This window comes from Artemia sp. Qi Xiang Cuo, chromosome 14 (genome assembly GCF_049724085.1).
Source record: "Artemia sp. Qi Xiang Cuo chromosome 14, ASM4972408v1, whole genome shotgun sequence".
Lineage (NCBI taxonomy): Eukaryota > Metazoa > Arthropoda > Branchiopoda > Anostraca > Artemiidae > Artemia > Artemia sp. Qi Xiang Cuo.
The window spans coordinates 14,278,282-14,297,848 of record NC_142807.1 but is presented as its reverse complement, the minus strand read 5'-3'; the positions used below and the strand labels follow the sequence as shown (position 1 = coordinate 14,297,848).

The following is a 19,567-nucleotide window of genomic DNA, read 5'->3' as shown; positions in this document are numbered from 1 at the left end:
GCAATTTTTCTTGATGTCGCCAAGGCGTTTGACACCGTAAATCATTCGTTGCTTCTTTCTAAACTTAAGTCTTATGGGTTTTCAACACAAGCTGTTAATTTTTTTTTGCATCTTACCTTTCTGGGAGACGACTAGAATGTGTTGATAAATCTCGTGATCTCCGTTCTGAAACTTTTCTGATTAATTACGGAGTACCTCAGGGCTATGTCCTTGGGCCTATTCTATTTCTTCTTTTTATAAATGATTTGCCAGAAGTTTAGCCTCTTTGTAAAATTATAATGTTTGCTGATGATGTAGTAATTTTTGCTTCTTACCGGGACCTATCAGTAATTTTCCAGAACCTCGAAAGTACGTTACTAACTGTATCTGATTGGTATTCAAGGAATTTACTAGCTCTTAATGAAAAAAAAAATGCAAATATATGTTATTTTCGCGAACTGGATCAGTAGCGTCAGATAGCTTCTCTCTTTTCTTGAATGGTCTTGAATTACAACGGTAGATCAGTTTAAATATCTTGGGATTATTTTAGATGAAAATTTGTTGTTTCATAAATATGTAAAAGACTATCGTTAAAAACTTCCCAAAATATTGGCATGCTAACTCGTCTTCGTCATTTCTTTCCTAAAACTATTCTAAAACCTATTTATTATTCTTTCGTCCACCCATATTTTCTCTATTGCATTTCGGCTTGGGCATCTACCTTTTCGTCTGTTTTCAAATCTCTCCAAATACTGCAGAATAAAGCAACAAGGATTATTTTTAATACTGATTGCAGATCTTCAGTTCGACACCTATATGGGACTTCAGGATTGTTTTGATCCTGATTGATCTTTGGATGAACTTCATTTAATTTCTATCTCTAGTATCTGTCGCGATTATCGATAGTAATTTACCTGTAAATTTCTCCGGTATTTTTCCAACTAATTCCCAATTTCATAATTATCCTACTACGCATCGTTCAGACTTTTCGTGCGAAATTCGCCCGACATCGAGACCGGGATTCAGCATCCGTCACACTGGACCAAAAATCGGGAACTCAATTCCTGCATCAGTCTGAGAATGCAGCAACAAGCGAGATTTTCTAAGACTAGTGACGAAATATCTTATGACAAGCTAAGCATTTTGTTTATGAAAGCAAAATGTCTATCTCAAAATTTTGATTGGACGTGTTTGTGGAAATGGTAGTCGTGAGAGGGGGTTAGTTGCCCTCCAATCACTTTCAAATATGAAAAAGACCAGTAGCCCTTTGAATTTCCAATCGAATGAGCGCTTTTTGAAGTTTCTACGAAAACGCTTTCTATGAAAAAAACCTTATATACCCCCCGGGCATAACTTACAACTCTTGCCCTGAGGGGTTTGGGGGGTTTGTCATCCTAAAAGACATAACTTCCAGAATTTGCAGCTATGTTGAAAAAAAGGCCTATCTCAGAATTTTGATTGGATGTGTCTGGGGAAATGGTGGGCGTGAGAGGAGGGTTAGTTTCTCTCCAATCACTCTCGACTATTAAAAAGGGCACTAGCCATAACTTACAACCCTTGCCCTGAGGGTGCTGAGAGGGTTATCATCCTCAAAGACCTAATTTCCAGAACTTTAAAGTACGTTGAAGAAAAGATATCTCAAAATTTTGATTGCATGTGTTTGGGGAAATGGTGGGTGTGAGAGGGGAGGGCTAGTTGCCCTCCAATTATAAACAACGATTAAAAGGGCACTAACCCTTTCAATCTCTAATCGAGTGAGCCCTTTTTGAAGTTTTTATGACAACGCTTTCTATAAAAAACCTTATATGCCCCCAGGGCATAACTTACAACCCCTACCCTGAGGGCTGTGGGGGACTGTAATCCTCAAAGACATAATTTCCGGACCTTTCAACTAAGCTGAACAAAGTGTATGTCTCAAAATTTAGATTAGATTTGTCTGGGGAAATGGTGGGCGTGAGAGGGGCGTTAGTTTTCCCTCAAATCACTCTCGACTATTAAAAAGGCCTCCAGCCCTTTGAATTTAAAATCGAATGAGCCCTTTTTGAAGTTTCTACGAAAATACTTTCTATAACAACCTTATATGCCCCTAGGGCACAACTTACAACCCTTGCTCTGAGGGCTGTGGGGAGAGTGTCCTCCTCAAAAACATAATTTCCAGATCTTTCAACTACGTTGAACAAAACGTGTCTCTCAAAATTTTTATTGGATATTTCTGGGGAAATGGTGGGCGTGGGAGGGGGGTTAGTTTCCCTCTAGTCACTTTCGACTTTTACGATTCATGAATTAGTACTATCATAGGCAGCGCAATAACGCTGCCTAAGTAAAGAAGGACGTTGGCACAATGCATCATTTTTTTTCCCTTTAGAACAGGGCACTTCGTATCGAATGAGTTGTCGTAGAAACTTTGAAAAGGGCTTATTCAATTGGAAATTGGAGTGGCTAGTGCCCTTTTTAATAGCCGAAAGTGATTGGAAGACAACTAACACACCTTCCACGCCCACCATTTCCCCAAACACATCCAATCAAAATTTTGAGATAGCCATTTTGTTCAACGTAGTTAAAAGATCTGTAAATTACGTTTTTGAGAAGGACACTCAACCACAGCCCTCAGGGCAAGGGTTATAAGTTACGCCCTGGGGGCATAAAAGGTTTTTATTGAAAGAATTGTCGTAGAAACTTCAAAAAGGGCTCATTCGACTGGAAATTCATATTTCCAGTGCCCACCTTTGTCTCCCACAAAATTTTCAGGCCAATTTTTATTTCTTAATGGAATTGTTTTTAATTAATTAATTGATTAATATTTACTATTATTTTTATATTTATTATTTAGATTATTTAATTATCATTCATTGTTTTAATTGTTATTATTTAATTTTCTTAGGTCATATTATTTTTAACTATTTAGTAATTTATTAATTATTTTAACAAAATATAATTTCAAAGATTAAAAATGATTGTAGCCGTTAGATTATTTATCTGAATTCTTTCGTCCGAAAAATTTCTGCGCCTGGGGCAAGTATCCCCTCTGCCCCTCCCCTAAAACTGCGAGCGGTGGTGATCTCCACACTCTTGTCATAATGTAATTCCTAATGACATACTCTGAAGAAGTTTCTCCATGTCGTTCCCTCCAGACGTACTCTGGATTGAAAATGACGAGAAAATCTGAAGAACGTCCCTCTAGACGTTCATCAGATTGAAAATGACGAGAAAATGAGTATTTCTTGTGGATCCACAATTAAGTATGATCGAAATATTTCATTCAAATTACTTCCCAAGCATTTCAACCTGGATAGCAATAAGGAAAAGACTATTAAATACATCTATTCTGATACCAAATGTCTTTCACTATTATATTTAATTCAGCGGTGCCAATTCATATTGAAGTGGTGGGGGGGGGGGGCAAAAGTATATATATCACTCTAGGGGAGCAATAGTTGTTTTTCAAAATGAAAATACCAAAAAAGCATTTTTCAGAATTTAGCAGGGGGATAGCCCCTGCGCCTCAAATCGGCGCACACCTGCTGAGTAGCAAACTTAGTGCATCACTCTTACTATTTTGGACCCTCAGTTCTTAAACAGATGTGCAAAAAGTATCCTTTAATTTAAGAAAGCTTTCATGGGATTCCAATGCACATTTTTAACGAAAATTAGAATATTTCTGTCTCCACGACTATATGGAGTATTGCATTCCCTAGTAGATGTTCTAAATGTCGGAAGTAAATGCTTGGGCAACCTATTTGTAACTGCGAAATTTAACTTCTACATCAGAACACCTTTATTAGATTTACAGCATCTTCAGAATAGTACTGTTCTAAATGTCGAAATTAAATCTTTGGGAAATCTATTTGTAACTATGATATTTAGAACATCTAAATCTACAAGGGAATACTATCTACAAGGGATATAGTACTCTATATAGGCGTGGTGACCGAAATATAATAATTTCCTTTAAAAACTGCCGCGAAAAAATTCAATCCTAAATGCGGAGAAGCTTATGCATATTTGTGTTTTGTCAGCCATCGTAACCATGGCGTCAGGCTAGAAAATAATTTTCAAAGGTACGAAATATTAGTTAAACAATAATTTATTAATCTTCGTTCGCATAAAATAACAATTTCCTATTTACAATCTGTTCAACAGTAAAAACCTTCATAATTTAAAACAACATTTCTCTGTTAGGAATCTGGACGGATCGTTTCAGTTGACAGCCCAAACAGAAGGCACATTTACATAGGTCTATCATATAATAATTGATTATTATGGCATTCCATAAGTCAGGCAAGTTCGGTTAACACTCTGAAAACTCTTCTTCTACAACAAGTTGTTGGGTATCTTTTCCTGTATCTACTTCATTGACATCTAGCTCTCTTCGTTTTAAGTTGATTCGTGGGGATGATTTGTGCACCACGCTAGATGGCGTCAGTACAGCAGTTTCAATAGCCGGGTTTACACTACCTGCTGGTATATCTTGCATTGCTTCATAAACTGGGTTGGTAAAATCTCTTGGTTTGTCTACTTCTGTAGCAGCTTCAGGGTTTCGAGGTGCAGTCGGACCAAACTCAACATTTGTGCCCTGTCGGAACGCAACACTTGGGCTACTGAGAGGGCCAAAAGAGCTGCCCTTTCCCCTATATCTTTTCACATAAATAAAGCCACCAGCAACTCCTAGAGCTAATAGAATTATGACCAAAACAATTGGTATTGCAATGGCAGCGCTGTTAGTAGACTCTTCTGGCACAAGTCTCTTCTGAACAAAAAATTCGCAGTATCTACCTTGGAAGTCAGTTGGACATTTGCACATCATACTGCCGTTCTCATCTACATCACACGTGCCACCATTTTGACAGGCACAGCGGAAAGGCAGAGCTTTCACTTTCTCGTACGGTGCATCACATAATACTTCACTTGTCATCTGTGTTCCAGTACTGTCTGGGCAAACACATTTATGTCCTCCGGGTACTAGTAAGCACAAATGAGAACACTGGGCGTTTAAGCATGCATTGCTTAAGGTAGTGTTGTATCTGAAGTCTGTAAATATTTTCACAGAGCTGGGTGATGTTATATCTTTAGCCAAACGGACGTAAACTCCTCTTCCAAACTTATCTTGTTTTCTCAATTCTCCTTTGTCACGAGTCACCCAGAATACAGATGATTCATACACATCTAAAGCAATTGGATGATCTAAATAGTCACCTCGAAGAACCACAGTTCTGCCACTACCATCCGGTTTCATACTCTCAATAATATTGAGTTTAGCATCTGCCCAGTAGACATTACCACCCATGCTGTGATCAACGGTAAGACCGGTTGGGTGACCTAGACGATCTGAAACAAGAACACGTCGCTTACTTCCGTCCATCCAAGAGGACTCAATACGTGGAGCAGTGCCAGCATCAGCCCAGAACATTGTTCCTGAAAAAAAAAACATATATTATATGGTTGAGTATTTTCGTTATAAAGAACTTTAATACGGTAATTTAATATTTTAACGACATTTAGTATTTTTATATTTTAGTATATTTATAATAATAGTTATTAATGATCATTGTCACTCAAATAAAACCAGCCTCTTTGTGTCTTTCTGTCTCTGACTTTTTGAAATGCACGTTTTCTGAAATTTAAGTTTGCATGAGCCTATTTTGTACTGTGTCATTTTGACTAAAAGCAGAATGGTAGCCAATTTTCGCTCAAAATACATCATGTCACTCAGCATAAAAAGCGATAAATCAAATTTAATTTAGATATGAAACTTAGTAATTAACTTAGTAAATTAAAATCTAATTAAATTAATAAATTAAAATAATAAATTGAAATCTCAGCAACCCATTCTCGGAAAATTAAGAAGTATTATGCATCATTATTTAAAAAGTTGGATTTATTTTTAGTTTGGATTAAGAAAAAGTTAGATTAGTTTTGACTAACAGCAGAATGGTAGTCAATTTTCCCTCAAAATACATCATGTCACTCAGCCTAAAAAGCAATACATCAGATTTAATTTAAATAAAAACTTAGTGTCAGTTATTTAATTAACAAATTACAAGAAAAAGGCAATAATTATAGTTGAAATTTTAAGGCATTTAAATCCTTAACCTTTCCTTAGCCGAGTGGTTGGCACGCTAGAATTGAAATCCTTAGTCCATGAGGACAGGGTCAAATCCTGGTGTTGCTGGTTATTAGATTTGGAACGGAGGTCAGTGGCATGAATCTGTAAGCTCAGTCAGGGTCAACCTAGCTCTAAACAGGTACCTGGAGAAATCTGGGGAAATTAAACAGGAATATTTTGCACAAGTACAGGATGGTTGACCCCAGCCCCCACTGCACTTCCTGCCCAAAGGGCCTTAAAACGGAGATCAGCACTGCAGGTAGGGACTGTAAAGTTCAATGCCGTGCTCTTTGCCGTGCGTTATGACCTTTCATTAGTAGTCAATATTAATTTACAATTAATTTAATAATTATAACTTATATTAATTTACAATGCTAGTCGTCATGACCTCTCATTAGTAGTCACTATTATTTTATTATAACGATATAATATAATATAATTATTTATAATTTACATTAATGTATAACGCTAGTCGTTATGACCTTTCGTTAGTAGTCAATATTAATTTAATATAACGCTATAATATACTATAATTAATTATAATATTATAATATAATATAAATTAATTTTAACGCTAGTAGTTGTGACCTTTCATTAGTAGTCAATATTAAATTATAATTAATTTATTTATTATAATTTATAATGATTTATATTTATTCAATATTATTTTGTAAATACAAATTGGCGCAACAATTTATTAACAAACCATTAAAGTAGCTAGTAGCAGGCCAGTTAGACAACAAGCATAATAAAGAAAAGGCGCATACTCTCCTGTAAGGACCAGAATCCTTATAGCTCTGACTCTACAATACTCGCTTCAGATGCCCATCGCATACTGTCAAATAATTTTTTTTCCTTCTTCGGATTAATGATTGGTTAAAAGTTAATGACATCTATACAGATAATAAGTTCAACTTGATCTGAGCTATGCGACATATTTTTCTAAGTGAGAACGAGCAAAGCTAACATTTTCCTTTTCTTTCTAAAAGAAAACGATTTTGTGAAGAAAAAGATTTCCTTTTTTTAGTGCTCCACTATAATCTATTTTTGTAGATGGAGGGTGAATAAATGTTATTGTTATTATTATAAGTTGTTGATTTTGTTGTAATGGTTGTTAAGTTAATGTAAATTATTAATTTGTTATTTTTGTGGTGTATCTTTTTTTCTGTTTTTTACTTTTCCATAGTTTCCATCATTACTCTTATTTTACTTTTCTTAATTCTCTTTTTATAACTCCATTATCTTCAATTTTTAAGCGGGTTATGATACAAGAAATATATATTTATTGATACTAGTACACAATTAATTATTTTTAAGAGAAAAGTATTATGAATAATTTATTAATTATCTGAATATAATAAAGTGTTATAATATAATTATGGTATGATTGAACCTTTTTTTAGTATTTTGCATAGCCTATTTAACAAATTATCATCTTAGATGGAGTTTTTGAGAAAAAAGGAAAAAAATTGAATGTAAAATCAACGGTTGCCAGGAAATATAACAAACACTAAACGAACTGTTTCTTTTGTGCAGGAAAGAGAAACAATTTTCCTAACAAAATTTTCAGATGTTTACCATTTTTGTTTAGAAATAACAAATGTAAAAAACAAAAATTAAATAAAAATTATGTTTGGGCAATTTTCAATCTTTAATATTAGATTTTCAATTAAATTTTAATTTTTCTGCATCATTTGAAAAATTCAGCGAGGAATTTTCTTTCAAACTGATATTTAAGAAAATGTACATCTTGAATTTTGTATTTTTATTTTATATTTTGTTTGTATTTTTTTTTGGTATTTTGCATTTATGAGCTTTGCGAATTTGATCTGCTATTATCATGACTATTCACCATTAAGTTTTCATCTTCTTATTTATGTTTGATGATTTTTTTGTGTTTTTTGGTACTTATTTATTAACCAGAAAACACGCGAGAATTGGATCGCGAAAAACTAGCCAAGCAACGTCTTTAACAAGACAATTCTTTTGTCCCACAAAGCAAACAGGGGTTTCTCACTCCATGAACAATATTTAAACTTTAGTTATTTGGAGTAGAGGGGCAAAAAAGTACCTTGGTTAGGTTACGTTTTTAATATATGCTATGCTTTACCCCCCCCCCTCTAATGTGCAAATATATAGCCCAAATTTGTTTCTAAACTATTATATTTTTATTCTATTTTGTTTTATTCCATAAGCATTAACCAAACTTCACTTCTCGCGTATTTTCTGGCTAATACATAAGTACCGTTATTTTTTTAAAATCATATTCTCTAAAAAAAAGTCTGTTTTTCAACACACTTTTTTAAATGCCATAATAAAAAAAAAACTTAGAAAAAACATAAACAAGCAAGGAATAAAATTTTAGAAAAAACAATTAGCAAAAAAAAAAACTTAGAAAAAACATAAACAAGCAAGGAATAAATTAAAAAAAAAAAATAATAAGTTTCAATTTCAAAAATAACTTGTAAGCAGTAAATGCTAAATTTATGCTACTTGTTAAACGAACAAAATAGTTGGAAGAATTAATTATCAAGCTTGATACCAAATGTTTCATTAATGGAGTGACCATACTTTAAATATGAAAGAAAGAAAAACTATGCCTCTCGTCACTAAGAAGAGAATTGACCAATTACTAAGAATTTCCCTATCCAAATTTTCACCTCTAATAAATTCCAGGGCTATAAGAGATAAAAACAAAAACAGTGCCTAAATATACAAGAAGCAGTAAAATGATAAAAACCACCCACAAAAAAAAAAAAAAAAAAAAAAACAAAGGAACCAAACGGCCAAATCTGTTAAATAAAGGTGGGTAAGGGTACAATCTAGAGGAGTGGATATTTCGGCCAAAAAATTATACATAGTTCCAAAAAAAATCCTCAAGCATTTAATGAAAATAGGCAAAAACCGTAAATTCGACCAGTATTGTTTTTTATAGTGTAAACTTTTATCTATTTTATAAATATCTATATTTGTTTTACCTATATACTATTTCTACAGTACAGAGTTTCTACTAAGACTTCAGAGAAAAACAAAAAATATGTTGCATTTTATATATATAGATTTTTATCTGTACTTCAAATATCTATATTTTTAATCTATACACATATGTACATAGATATCTATGGTGTAATAAATACCTAAGCATCTATAGTGTAGATATAGCATAGATTTGTCTACAACAACCCCAGATCGAAAAACGAATTTTCTCGTATAGATATCTATAATTTTATTTTTTTACTACATCTATAGCATAAATATAGCACTTCTATATATAGAATATAGAGTCTTCTACTAAATCAGAGAACGTGTTGCATTCTTCTACATACAGATTTGTATCTGTACTTCAGACATATATAACTTTTATCTTTATCTATATACCACATTTATAGAAAGCATGTTGCATAATCGCCTCCCTCAGATACGAAATAATTTAAGTTCGTTTTAGGTTTTAATATCACTCCTTACTTTTTTTTTACAATTAAAAAAATAAATCTTTTTAATGTAATTTCTGATTTTTCAGATCGTGCCCATGCCTGTCCAAGATATAATGGGGACTACCATAAACCCCGTGGGTTCTTACATTTTTCTTCAAAAACACTAGAACAAAAACAGAAAGCATGTTGCATAATCGCTTGCTCAATGTTTGCAAATTAGCAGAAAGTTATTAAAAAAGTTCAGAAAGTCTCTTGAGCTTAGCTCGAGATTAATTGAAAGAAATTTTTGTTGGTAATATTTCAATAAGTTCTTCCAGTGTTGCATAAAACGCTAATATTTTCCAAGTAATTGGGGTAATTTCAAATTATTTTTGTATTTCACGTATGTTTCTATCACACAATATTTTCCACAAAACTATGCTTCAGTATTGAAAACGACTGAAATAAAAATAGCTATACAATTAAGCTAAAAATATCTCAGAAAATTCTTGAAAAAAAATATACCAACTAAAATAAAATCCAAATATACAACTGAATTGCGCATATCCAACACCCATGATGGGTGTCATATTCGAAGCTCCTCTGTCCGAAAGGGGATAAGGGGGGGGGGGGGTGGATAGGAAGCTACCCCTCCGACACGGGATAGGGAGGAGGGGGAAAGAGGAAGCCCCCCCCCCGTGTCCGAATCCTATACTTATCAAAAAAGTAAGTTGAGCTTAAAACCTAGGGGCCCCAAAAATTGCAAAATAATTCTGACCCATGCTATAGCTCTTAAAATGTTTTTAAAATTCTTCTATAATATATTGTGTTTTGTTACAATTTGTCCTCTTTTTTTTAGCGTTTGTTGTAGTTTTTTTTTGGTCTGTAATAGGCCATCAATTATACAGGCTAATATATATGCTAGTCTATAGTTGCAGTATATATTTTTTTTTGTATTTGGGCAAAAATAAAGAATAATTAAGAGAAATGAAATAAATTATATTAAATAAAAAACATTTTTTTTCAGTTTTTACCATTATTCTTATGATTTTATCATATTACGTCATATGGTGTTGGATGTTCTATTCTGAAAATCGAACTTTAATTTTACATCTTGTCAGTTTCCAATGCTCTTTGGTTAAAACCCACCAGAGGAGAAGAACTATTAACCCTTCTTCTAATACTCCCGAAAAATTCGCTTTGGCCCCATCTTTAGTTTTATCTAAACAACTGTATTTTCGCAATCGATGTTCTTGAATGGAAGATGATCTTGTCCTTAAACTACTAAATGTCAATCAGATTATCGAACACATTTAACAAACAGCATAGTTAATTGAAAGTTAATATTTTCTTAAACCCCCTCCTCCTCAATTCTCAGCTATGACCCCATCTATGATATAAACCATAGGTTTCTATTACTAGATATACCAATAGATATAGGTATAAAAAAAAAGAAAAAAAAGAAAAAAAAAGAGCTACAGCTGAAGTAAGAGTAAAAAACTCGGACTCACTTTTAATTTCTCCCAAAAAGTACACTTTGCAACTAATTCGGCGGCACCTTGCTTAGCTTTCTAATTGTATGTATTTTTGGAACGCTAGTTCTGGATTAAGACCCAAAGATTCTGAACCATCTCTAATTACATCTAAAAATATATTTTGTTGTCCATTTAGGGACACTCTTTTTTTATATCTATTTTATATGTTTTTGCGACTTCTTAAATCAAAAATAGTTAAGTACATAAGAAAATATTTGAGCCTATTACGGTAATAGTTTTAGACCACGTAAACTGGAGGGGGAGGACAAAAATTGTAATCGCGACAATATTTTAGTCAATTAAGTACCTTAATAGGGGTGTAAAACCGTAAAATGAAAGGCATTTAATGTTTACTTATGTAGTACAGAAAAACTGGAGGGGGGCACCTCCACCCTCCCCCTTGCCCAGACCTAGAACCGCCACTGGTAGAATCCTTAGACTACTATACGTAAATTCGAACATCATATACAATTAAGGAACAATACAATGAGTTGGAAGTTCGTATTTCTCAAAATACCCCGTCATCCTCCATTCTCACCTATTACTTGATTTACAATCTAAGCCTCAGAAGTCGGTACTATGTTGAGCTTTGGATGTTGATTAGAAAAATCAATTGCACTTGTAGCTGGATTCAGTTATAATTACTCCCAAAAATTATACTTTGTTACCAATTCAGGGGCCCCTTTAGTGTTTTTTTCTTCATACATTTTTGTATAAAACGATAAAAACGGTAAAAAAGAGAGAAACGAGGATATTTTTTTTAATCTTTACATTTTGTAATTATTTACATTTTTGTAATTTTTAAATTTAATTAAGTAAAATCTTATTTAAGGAAATTTAAATTTAATGAAAAGTAAAATTAATTTATGAAAATTGGATCTATTGGGAAAAAGTTAATGAACAATTTAATAAAACTAAAAATAATACATCATCAATTCTTATGCTTATGACTATCAATTGACATCAATATGTCATGATGTCATATGACATCATATGACATCAATGCTTATTTTTATAAGCAATATTATTATAAGCAATATTTATAAGAAATTCTTATGCTTATGACTATCAATTGATAAGAAAGGTCATAGTTTTTTGAAAGCTAACTTTTTCTGAAACTATTCAACCCCCTCCCCTCCTCCTCAAAAATCAACTATAACTTGATTTATGATCTGAGTCTCAAAAACCTTTACTAGATAGACCTGTAGATGTTGGTAAGAAAAGGAACAGGTCGTTGGAAAGAAAAAGAAGATAGAGAAAGGATATTCGTAAGATGAAGAAGAAGAAATATTACCTGTAGCAGGATTAAGAGCCAAAGACGTTGGGTTCTCCAGCGCCCCTGTAACAACTGATCTTTTATATCTGCCATCTAGGGTTGTAGCCACAATTCTTGTTTTTCCCTTGGCTCCTTGTTTATCGGCCTCAATAAAATATAGAACCTCCGAAACCCAATCTACAGATATAGATGTTGGTCTGGCGCTATCCCCAATTGGTATATTCAAATTTTGCGCATGGCCAATTTGCACATCAGACCCATCTGGGATGAAAGAGCGTTTAATTACGCGGTCAGCGCCATCTGCCCAATAAACAATTCTGCTATTTATGTCGTAATCAAGACTGTCAATACGACGCTCTCTGCGAACGACCTGGAAAAGTGAAAGGCTCTCTTTAGTTTTCTTAAATACAAAATTCCCCTAATTAATGAGTTAACCTAGCTAGTTAATCAAAATATATAAAATAAGCATTTTTAATATCTTGATATTTGAAAACTAATTGAAGGATTTTAAAATTTACTTTAATAGAATTTTTTTTTTTTATAGATTTTACAAACGACACGGCATATTTTATTCCTTCTACCAGAACGAGACTAAGATAGTTTTGAATTTCTGATTATTTCAGGTTATTATTTTAATTTTCTATTAATTATTTTGATTGTTATTTAATTTTCTTTTAATTATTATTTATTTATTTTAATTATTATCGTACAAACTGAAAATGACTCTGGTACACATCTGACAATCACTCTTGACATCTTGGCAATCCGCTATCCGCTGTGTCATAATCTTTTTTTTATAAATTATTAAACAGCATATAAATTGACAATACAATTACCTTGACCTTATTTTATGTAGTAGCTAGTCATTGATATTACTGATTAATGATTATTTTAACTCTGATTAACTTTAATAAATTAGCTAAGTAATATCTAAGACTAAAAACTAAATTAATTAACCCCTATTAATTTGTTTTAATTAACTATGATAAATGTCCGATTACTTTTATTTTAAACATTTCAATTCGTAGAGCTTAACAATTTCTCAGGTGACAATTACTCCTGATATTTTGACTATGATCCATCTGGTGTCTTACGATCTTTTCATTTCTTTTTCAAAAATAAACAAAATAAACAGAAAATAGAAAAAATACGATAAAGAAATTAAAAACACAAAATAGTTCGAACATATAACTTGATTCTTGGAGCAAATGCTTGTATACGATCCCATTATACAAATAAAACCAGACAAAAATTACATTTAATAATAGTGCTATTGCTTTCTTATAAAATAACTAAAAAAAAGGTGAACACAAGAAAAAACAAATATAGCACTTCTCTCTTTTCCTTTCCATCATTTTGAATTCATAAATTCAAACTTCTTCCCTTTTAAAAATACTCACTTAGGTTTCTGCAACATATTAAAAGAAAAAAGAATAAAAAAAAAAAAAAAGCAAAATAAAGGTAAGCAAAAATTCCATCTTCAACTATCTTGCTTTTCTAAGCTAGCCAAAAATATACATAGTTTTTTTAAGGTTTAGTTTGAAATTACTCTAAATTTTTAAAAATTATAAGAAAAAAACTCTCTCTTCGTCAAGATGAATGAAATAAAGAAAAAACGGTAAAGAAGAAAAAGCCTCAAAAATAGAACAAGAGCGGAAAATTGTTGTGGTATTACTGTAGAGTAAAAAAAAAAAATACAAAAGAGAACACGAAGAGGTTGGAAACAAAAAGAAGATGGAAACACGAGAGGTAGGAGACTTGCTAAAGATTGAACGTATTTGGATACTGGAAACCCCCTCCTTCAACCCTCCCAAAAAAGAATTCATGCGGAAATATGGATGATAATATTAGAAAATAATTACCAAGATATAAAAAAAGAGACAAAGAGATAAAGCGACAAAAAAAAGAGCCTTGGACAAGCCTATATGAGCTTACTTGCTATCTCTGCTTTTCATCTCACTATCTATTCTATCTATATCATTTTTTCTATATCGTTTTATCTATTCTATCTATATTCACTATCTATATCGTTTTTTGTTTAACAGAAAACGCAATATATTTCATACCTTATTCCAATAGGAAATCTAGGAGCATGTAAATCAACAAGATAGCTTTAAAAGACACAGATTCTTACCCTTGAATTGAAAAATGTGTTATTTTTCAAGGAGGAAGGGTGGTATTTTTCAGGGAGGAAAGGGGGGTCAAAATCAATAAGGCTAAAATGTTCCGTTAACTATATACTTTTATCCTAGATGAAAGTATTTGCAAAATAAATGAACTTTTAGAGGTTTTGTAAGTTCAGGGTGCAACAATAGGTTTGAAAAATAACGTTAAGAAGACTAAGTCGCTAAGGCTAGGAATAGGTGAAAATGGAGAAGTGACGCTGGGTTACGAAAAGATCGACCAACAGAGACCGAACAAAGATCGATCAACTCAACAGCTTCACTTGCCTTGGCAGTATTATAGGTAAAGACTACTAGTTAGTAATATTGCCTACGGATTGTTTTGGGTACCCGACTGACTACCCGTATCTCAAAAAGTAGCTGTACGAAAAGTGTGGTTCAACCTCATTTTCTAGTGATACAATGAGAGGAATGTTGAGATTGCTAGGGAACGTTCTGCGGATGAAGGTCTTTTATTGATTTAGTGTAGTTGAATTATTTACACTTTTTTAGTGTCCCTTTTAATTTATATGTATTTATGTCTCGTTCTTTTTTTGCGTTTATTCGCTTCATTCCACCCCCCCCTTTTTTTATGTCCCTTTTAATTCTGTTTCTGCTTTGTATTTGTGTAAGTTTAGTTTGACCATTTTTATCTTTTTAACTTTTCAATTGACTTTTTAACGTGTAATTATTGACTTTTAAATGATTGTTCATTATCATCTTTCTATTTCGTTGTTGTTTTTTTTACATTTTTGCCAGTTTTAGTGCAACCATTTATAGTGTCGATTCTGAAGTCCGAATTCGGCCCTTTGTGGGTTTGTGATAGTGATCTATTTGAAATAAATATCTTATCTCTATCTCACGGCAGGTTGCCAAAGTTTGTTCTTTTTGACCAACCGTCTAGGACAAAACGAAAAGCAGGTCTTCCCGGTTTGGGGTGGGAGGATGTTGTAAGGGAAATGGCAACTTCCTGGGAGGGTGTACAGAGGGAGGTTTTGAATAGGTTGTGATAGAGGAGGAGCGTACGTAGATGTGTCGATCTCGGGTGGCTTGGTCCTGCAGTGAGTTGTTAGTAGTAGTAGTAATAAAAGAATATAAATTACCTCCACTTGATGATTTCTTCCAGTTACATTGACGGCTGTTATATCATCACCAGACGCTATGAGCACAACCAAAGGTGAATCAGCCTTGCATATGCTTCTTTGAGGATCAACTGGTGTGAATCCCTCAAGGCAACTGCACATATACGAGCCTTTAAGGTTAGTACACACTTGAGAACAATTATGACCAAAGGTTGCGCATTCATCAATATCATCACAAATTTTGGGATTGCTTCTCGATATGATGTACCCTTTATTGCAAACACATATGTAACCACCTCCAGTGACATTATGACAGCTATGTTCACAACCACCGTTATCTTCCACAGAGCAAGATTTCGCCTTATGACAGCCCCTTTCGTCACTTTCATCACCGCAGTCATCCTTTAAGTCGCATAACATTGACCTAATAATTCAAGAATTTGAAAAGTCTCATTTTACCAAATATATCTTAATATAACAATAATACACTTTTCAAGCAAGTGAATTAAAATTTTTAATATATATTTTTTAATTATTTCAAAACTAGCAGAAAAGATATTAGAAGGGCAAGAATTAGCTTATCTTCCTTTATATTACATAAAAAAAACTCATAATTTAGACACTTACCGTGATTTTTCTATGACAAGAAAATATAGATAGCAGTAGATATCTAGGAAATGCCTAAATCTTAGAGATGTTTACCATATTATCTATATGGAAGGTCAAAGCAGCTATCTCACCTGGCAAGTCGTCTCTACAAAATATCTATTCGTTTTTATTGGGGGATAAGGACAAAAAAAAAATTAGAAGGGGATGCTAAATAAACCCTTTCTCGTACTTCATATTATCACCTTCTTCGTATGGTCGATATAAAGACCTGAGACTTCAGATGGCCATTCCACCAAGTCCCCTAAAAACTATATCCCTAACACCCGTCATTATTATTCTTACGATTTTAACATTTACAGTTTTACAAGCAAAAGTAGTAAAACTGACTTGTCAATGCAGTTTTGATTTTAGCGTTGGAATTATGTGGTTAAGTAAAGTTCCTTGTACTTGAGGCCCAGAAAACATCGAGATAAGTCATTCCCCCCGGACCTCTACGAATTGCACAATTTTACTGAATTTTTCGATTTTTCGAATTAGAAATTAAAAAATACAATTGATGAATAAAAATTATTTTTGATTTTACGAGTAATATGGTTATATGATTTAGGAAAAAAGGTGGTGAAACTTACTTGTGAACACAGTTGTGATTTGAGCATCGGAATTCAGTGGTAAAGTCACATTCTCTGTGTTTGAGGTAAAGTGAGTTATACGATTCTCATCAAATTATTCGATTTCACGAATTAATAAAATACGATTTATGAAATACGAATTATTTACTCTTTGAGGAATATATAATTAAATTCTTTATGGATTTAAAGCTAGCTTGTCAATACAGCTGTGGTTCCCGCATTAGAATTCTATGGTAAAGTCACATTCTCGATGTTTCTAGAATAGGGAACCCATCTGACCTTTTATGAATTAAATAATTTTACCAAATTTACCAAATTTACGATTTACGAATTAAAAAACACGATTTACAAATTACAAATTATTCACAATTTAAAAGGATTATGCGATTACAAAATTACACAGTGTATGAACTAAAGTGCTAGGACTTACTTGTCAATACAGTTGTGATTTGCGCATTGGAATTCTGTGGTAAAGTCACATTCTCTGTGTTTGAGGTAAAGTGAGTTATACGATTCTCATCAAATCATTCGATTTCACGAATTAAAAAGATACGATTTATGAAATACGAATTATTTCTTCTTTGAGGAATTATATAATTAAATTCTTTATGGATTTAAAGCTAGCTTGTCAATACAGTTGTGGTTCCCGCATTAGAATTCTATGGTAAAGTCACATTCTCGATGTTTCTAGAATAGGGAACCCTATGATAGGTTTTCTAGAATAGGGAACCCTATGATAGGCCATTCCATCTGACCTTTTATGAATTAAATAATTTTACCAAATTTACGATTTACGAATTAAAAAACACGATTTACAAATTACGAATTATTCACAATTTAAAAGAATTATGCGAGTAAAAAATTACACAGTGTATGAACTAAAGTGCTAGGACTTACTTGTCAATACAGTTGTGATTTGCGCATTGGAATTCTGTGGTGAAGTCACATTCTCTGTGCTTGAGGCACATTGTTATATTATTCTCATCAGATCCATCACTACAATTATCAACGCCATCACAGGTCTGCCATTGTGGAATGCATCTGAAATGTATATATTCTCAGTTATCCCTGATTACGATTTTTCCTGACTTTTATTAGATAAACATTATCCTAAAGACTCTAGAACTTAACCCGCTGCACAGAATTTTAAGACTTGCATAAAAAAAAACCTATTGTATTAGAAAATTTGTAATTTTTTATATATTTGCTACATTGTTAACTAGGATTTCCAGAAAATTTTAAGTTCTGCTTCAGGAATATCAAGTCTGCTTGTATAAGACAGAATTAGGTCCCATTCTTGTCGTCAGGGGCAGATGAAGGGCAATTGAGCCCAATCGGGCCCCGCATTTGAAAGGATTCCGCGTTACCATCAAACTCAAAAAAAAAAAAATTAAAGCAAATTATTTTGACGATAAGGGATAAATTATGAGTTATTCAAATAATGAAAATTATGTTTATTTTACATTTACATTGTTCGATGGGCTTTATTAGTGTGTTTATTATTATATAATATGTACTTTATAGAACACAGATAACCGTAAAATTTAATTTAAAAATTTTAAAGTTTAATCAGGATAGTCCTACATTATTTTGCGTGAACTACTTTACGTGCGTAAGCTACTGTGCAGGTACCTAAACTACTACTACATTTTACTTAAATATTTAAGATACAAAGTGGGCCCCGCAAAAAAATCTAAGTGGGCCCCACGTATATTCAATCTGATTCCGCTTATCATGGACTCTTCTACACAGAACTTTATAAATTCTTACTTTATACTTTAATAAAATTATTACTTTACACCATGCAGAGATATTGAATTAAATAGATTCTCTTAACTAACAATTAACTAAAATTAATTAAACACTTCTTTACTACCAAGGTCCTTGCGTCAGACTTGCGTCAGAAATGCAGCGTATTTGCCACAGCATGTTTGAACTCTGGTCCCCGTATTACCAAACTGAGATCAAACTGACTCCGCCATCACAAGACCATTTTAGTTTTATTTTCCAGATAAAATAAAACTTGGTTGGAAAATATTGGTGCAGTCCGCCGCCGCGCTGCCTATTCACAGAAAATTGATTTTACAACAACACAGGAATTCCGTGGCCCCTTATAAACTGTCAGTTGTTTCCCAGGAATGGCAGCTAAAATTAGATATCACCTGTCTCTTACATTATTTTTGGGTCATCAGTTGCGTTTTGTTCAGTGCTTCCACTATCCCCGAATTTTCGGGTATTTCCTTGAAAATCTTGCAAAAACGGAGCGGCAAAACGCTTGGGTCTTTAACAGCAAAGCTTTAAATTCAGCCCTGACTATGACCCCCTATCGGACCTATTGTTTTTGCACAGTTGTAAAGCAAGATAAATCAAAAGACCCAATGTAATGCCAAGTTATAAAAATAGCGTATCTGCAATAGCTCGGGAACGGTTTGGCATATCAAGTTGAAGCTTTCAGTGGGGCTTTGGAGGAGGAAGAGACACCTGGATGTTTAACTCGGTAAAATAAAAATTAGTTTTAGCTTTGTTTTATTTACCCTATTTAAGATGTTTAGAACTATTTTTTCGTCAACAAACATTCGCAAATACTTTTTTCAAAGATTACAGAATTTTAAAACAGGCTTTTCTGCTATACATTCAGTCAAGCCTAGAGGGGACTGTTTTTTTATGGAATATTTTAATTTGCCAATATTCCAAATACAAGTACAAAATACAAAAAAATACAAAAAATAAATGATTAAAAAATATAATGGATAAAACGTAAATTGAAGTGGAGCGACCC

At 32.9% G+C, this 19,567-nt stretch overlaps 1 protein-coding gene across 1 annotated transcript in view; it reads right to left on the bottom strand.

The window, feature by feature from the left end:
* Positions 1-4,047: 4,047 nt before the first annotated feature.
* The window catches only part of mgl (low-density lipoprotein receptor-related protein megalin), a 139,259-nt gene continuing 123,739 nt past the window's right edge, over positions 4,048-19,567 (bottom strand). Inside the window, exons 36-39 of the mRNA XM_089100831.1 lie at positions 17,686-17,829; positions 15,572-15,974; positions 12,325-12,676; positions 4,048-5,391 (exon numbers count right to left, since the gene is read on the bottom strand). Coding sequence (XP_088956957.1) covers positions 4,268-5,391; positions 12,325-12,676; positions 15,572-15,974; positions 17,686-17,829 — 2,023 coding nt within the window. The 3' untranslated portion in view covers positions 4,048-4,267. The remainder of the gene's footprint in view (positions 5,392-12,324; positions 12,677-15,571; positions 15,975-17,685; positions 17,830-19,567) is intronic.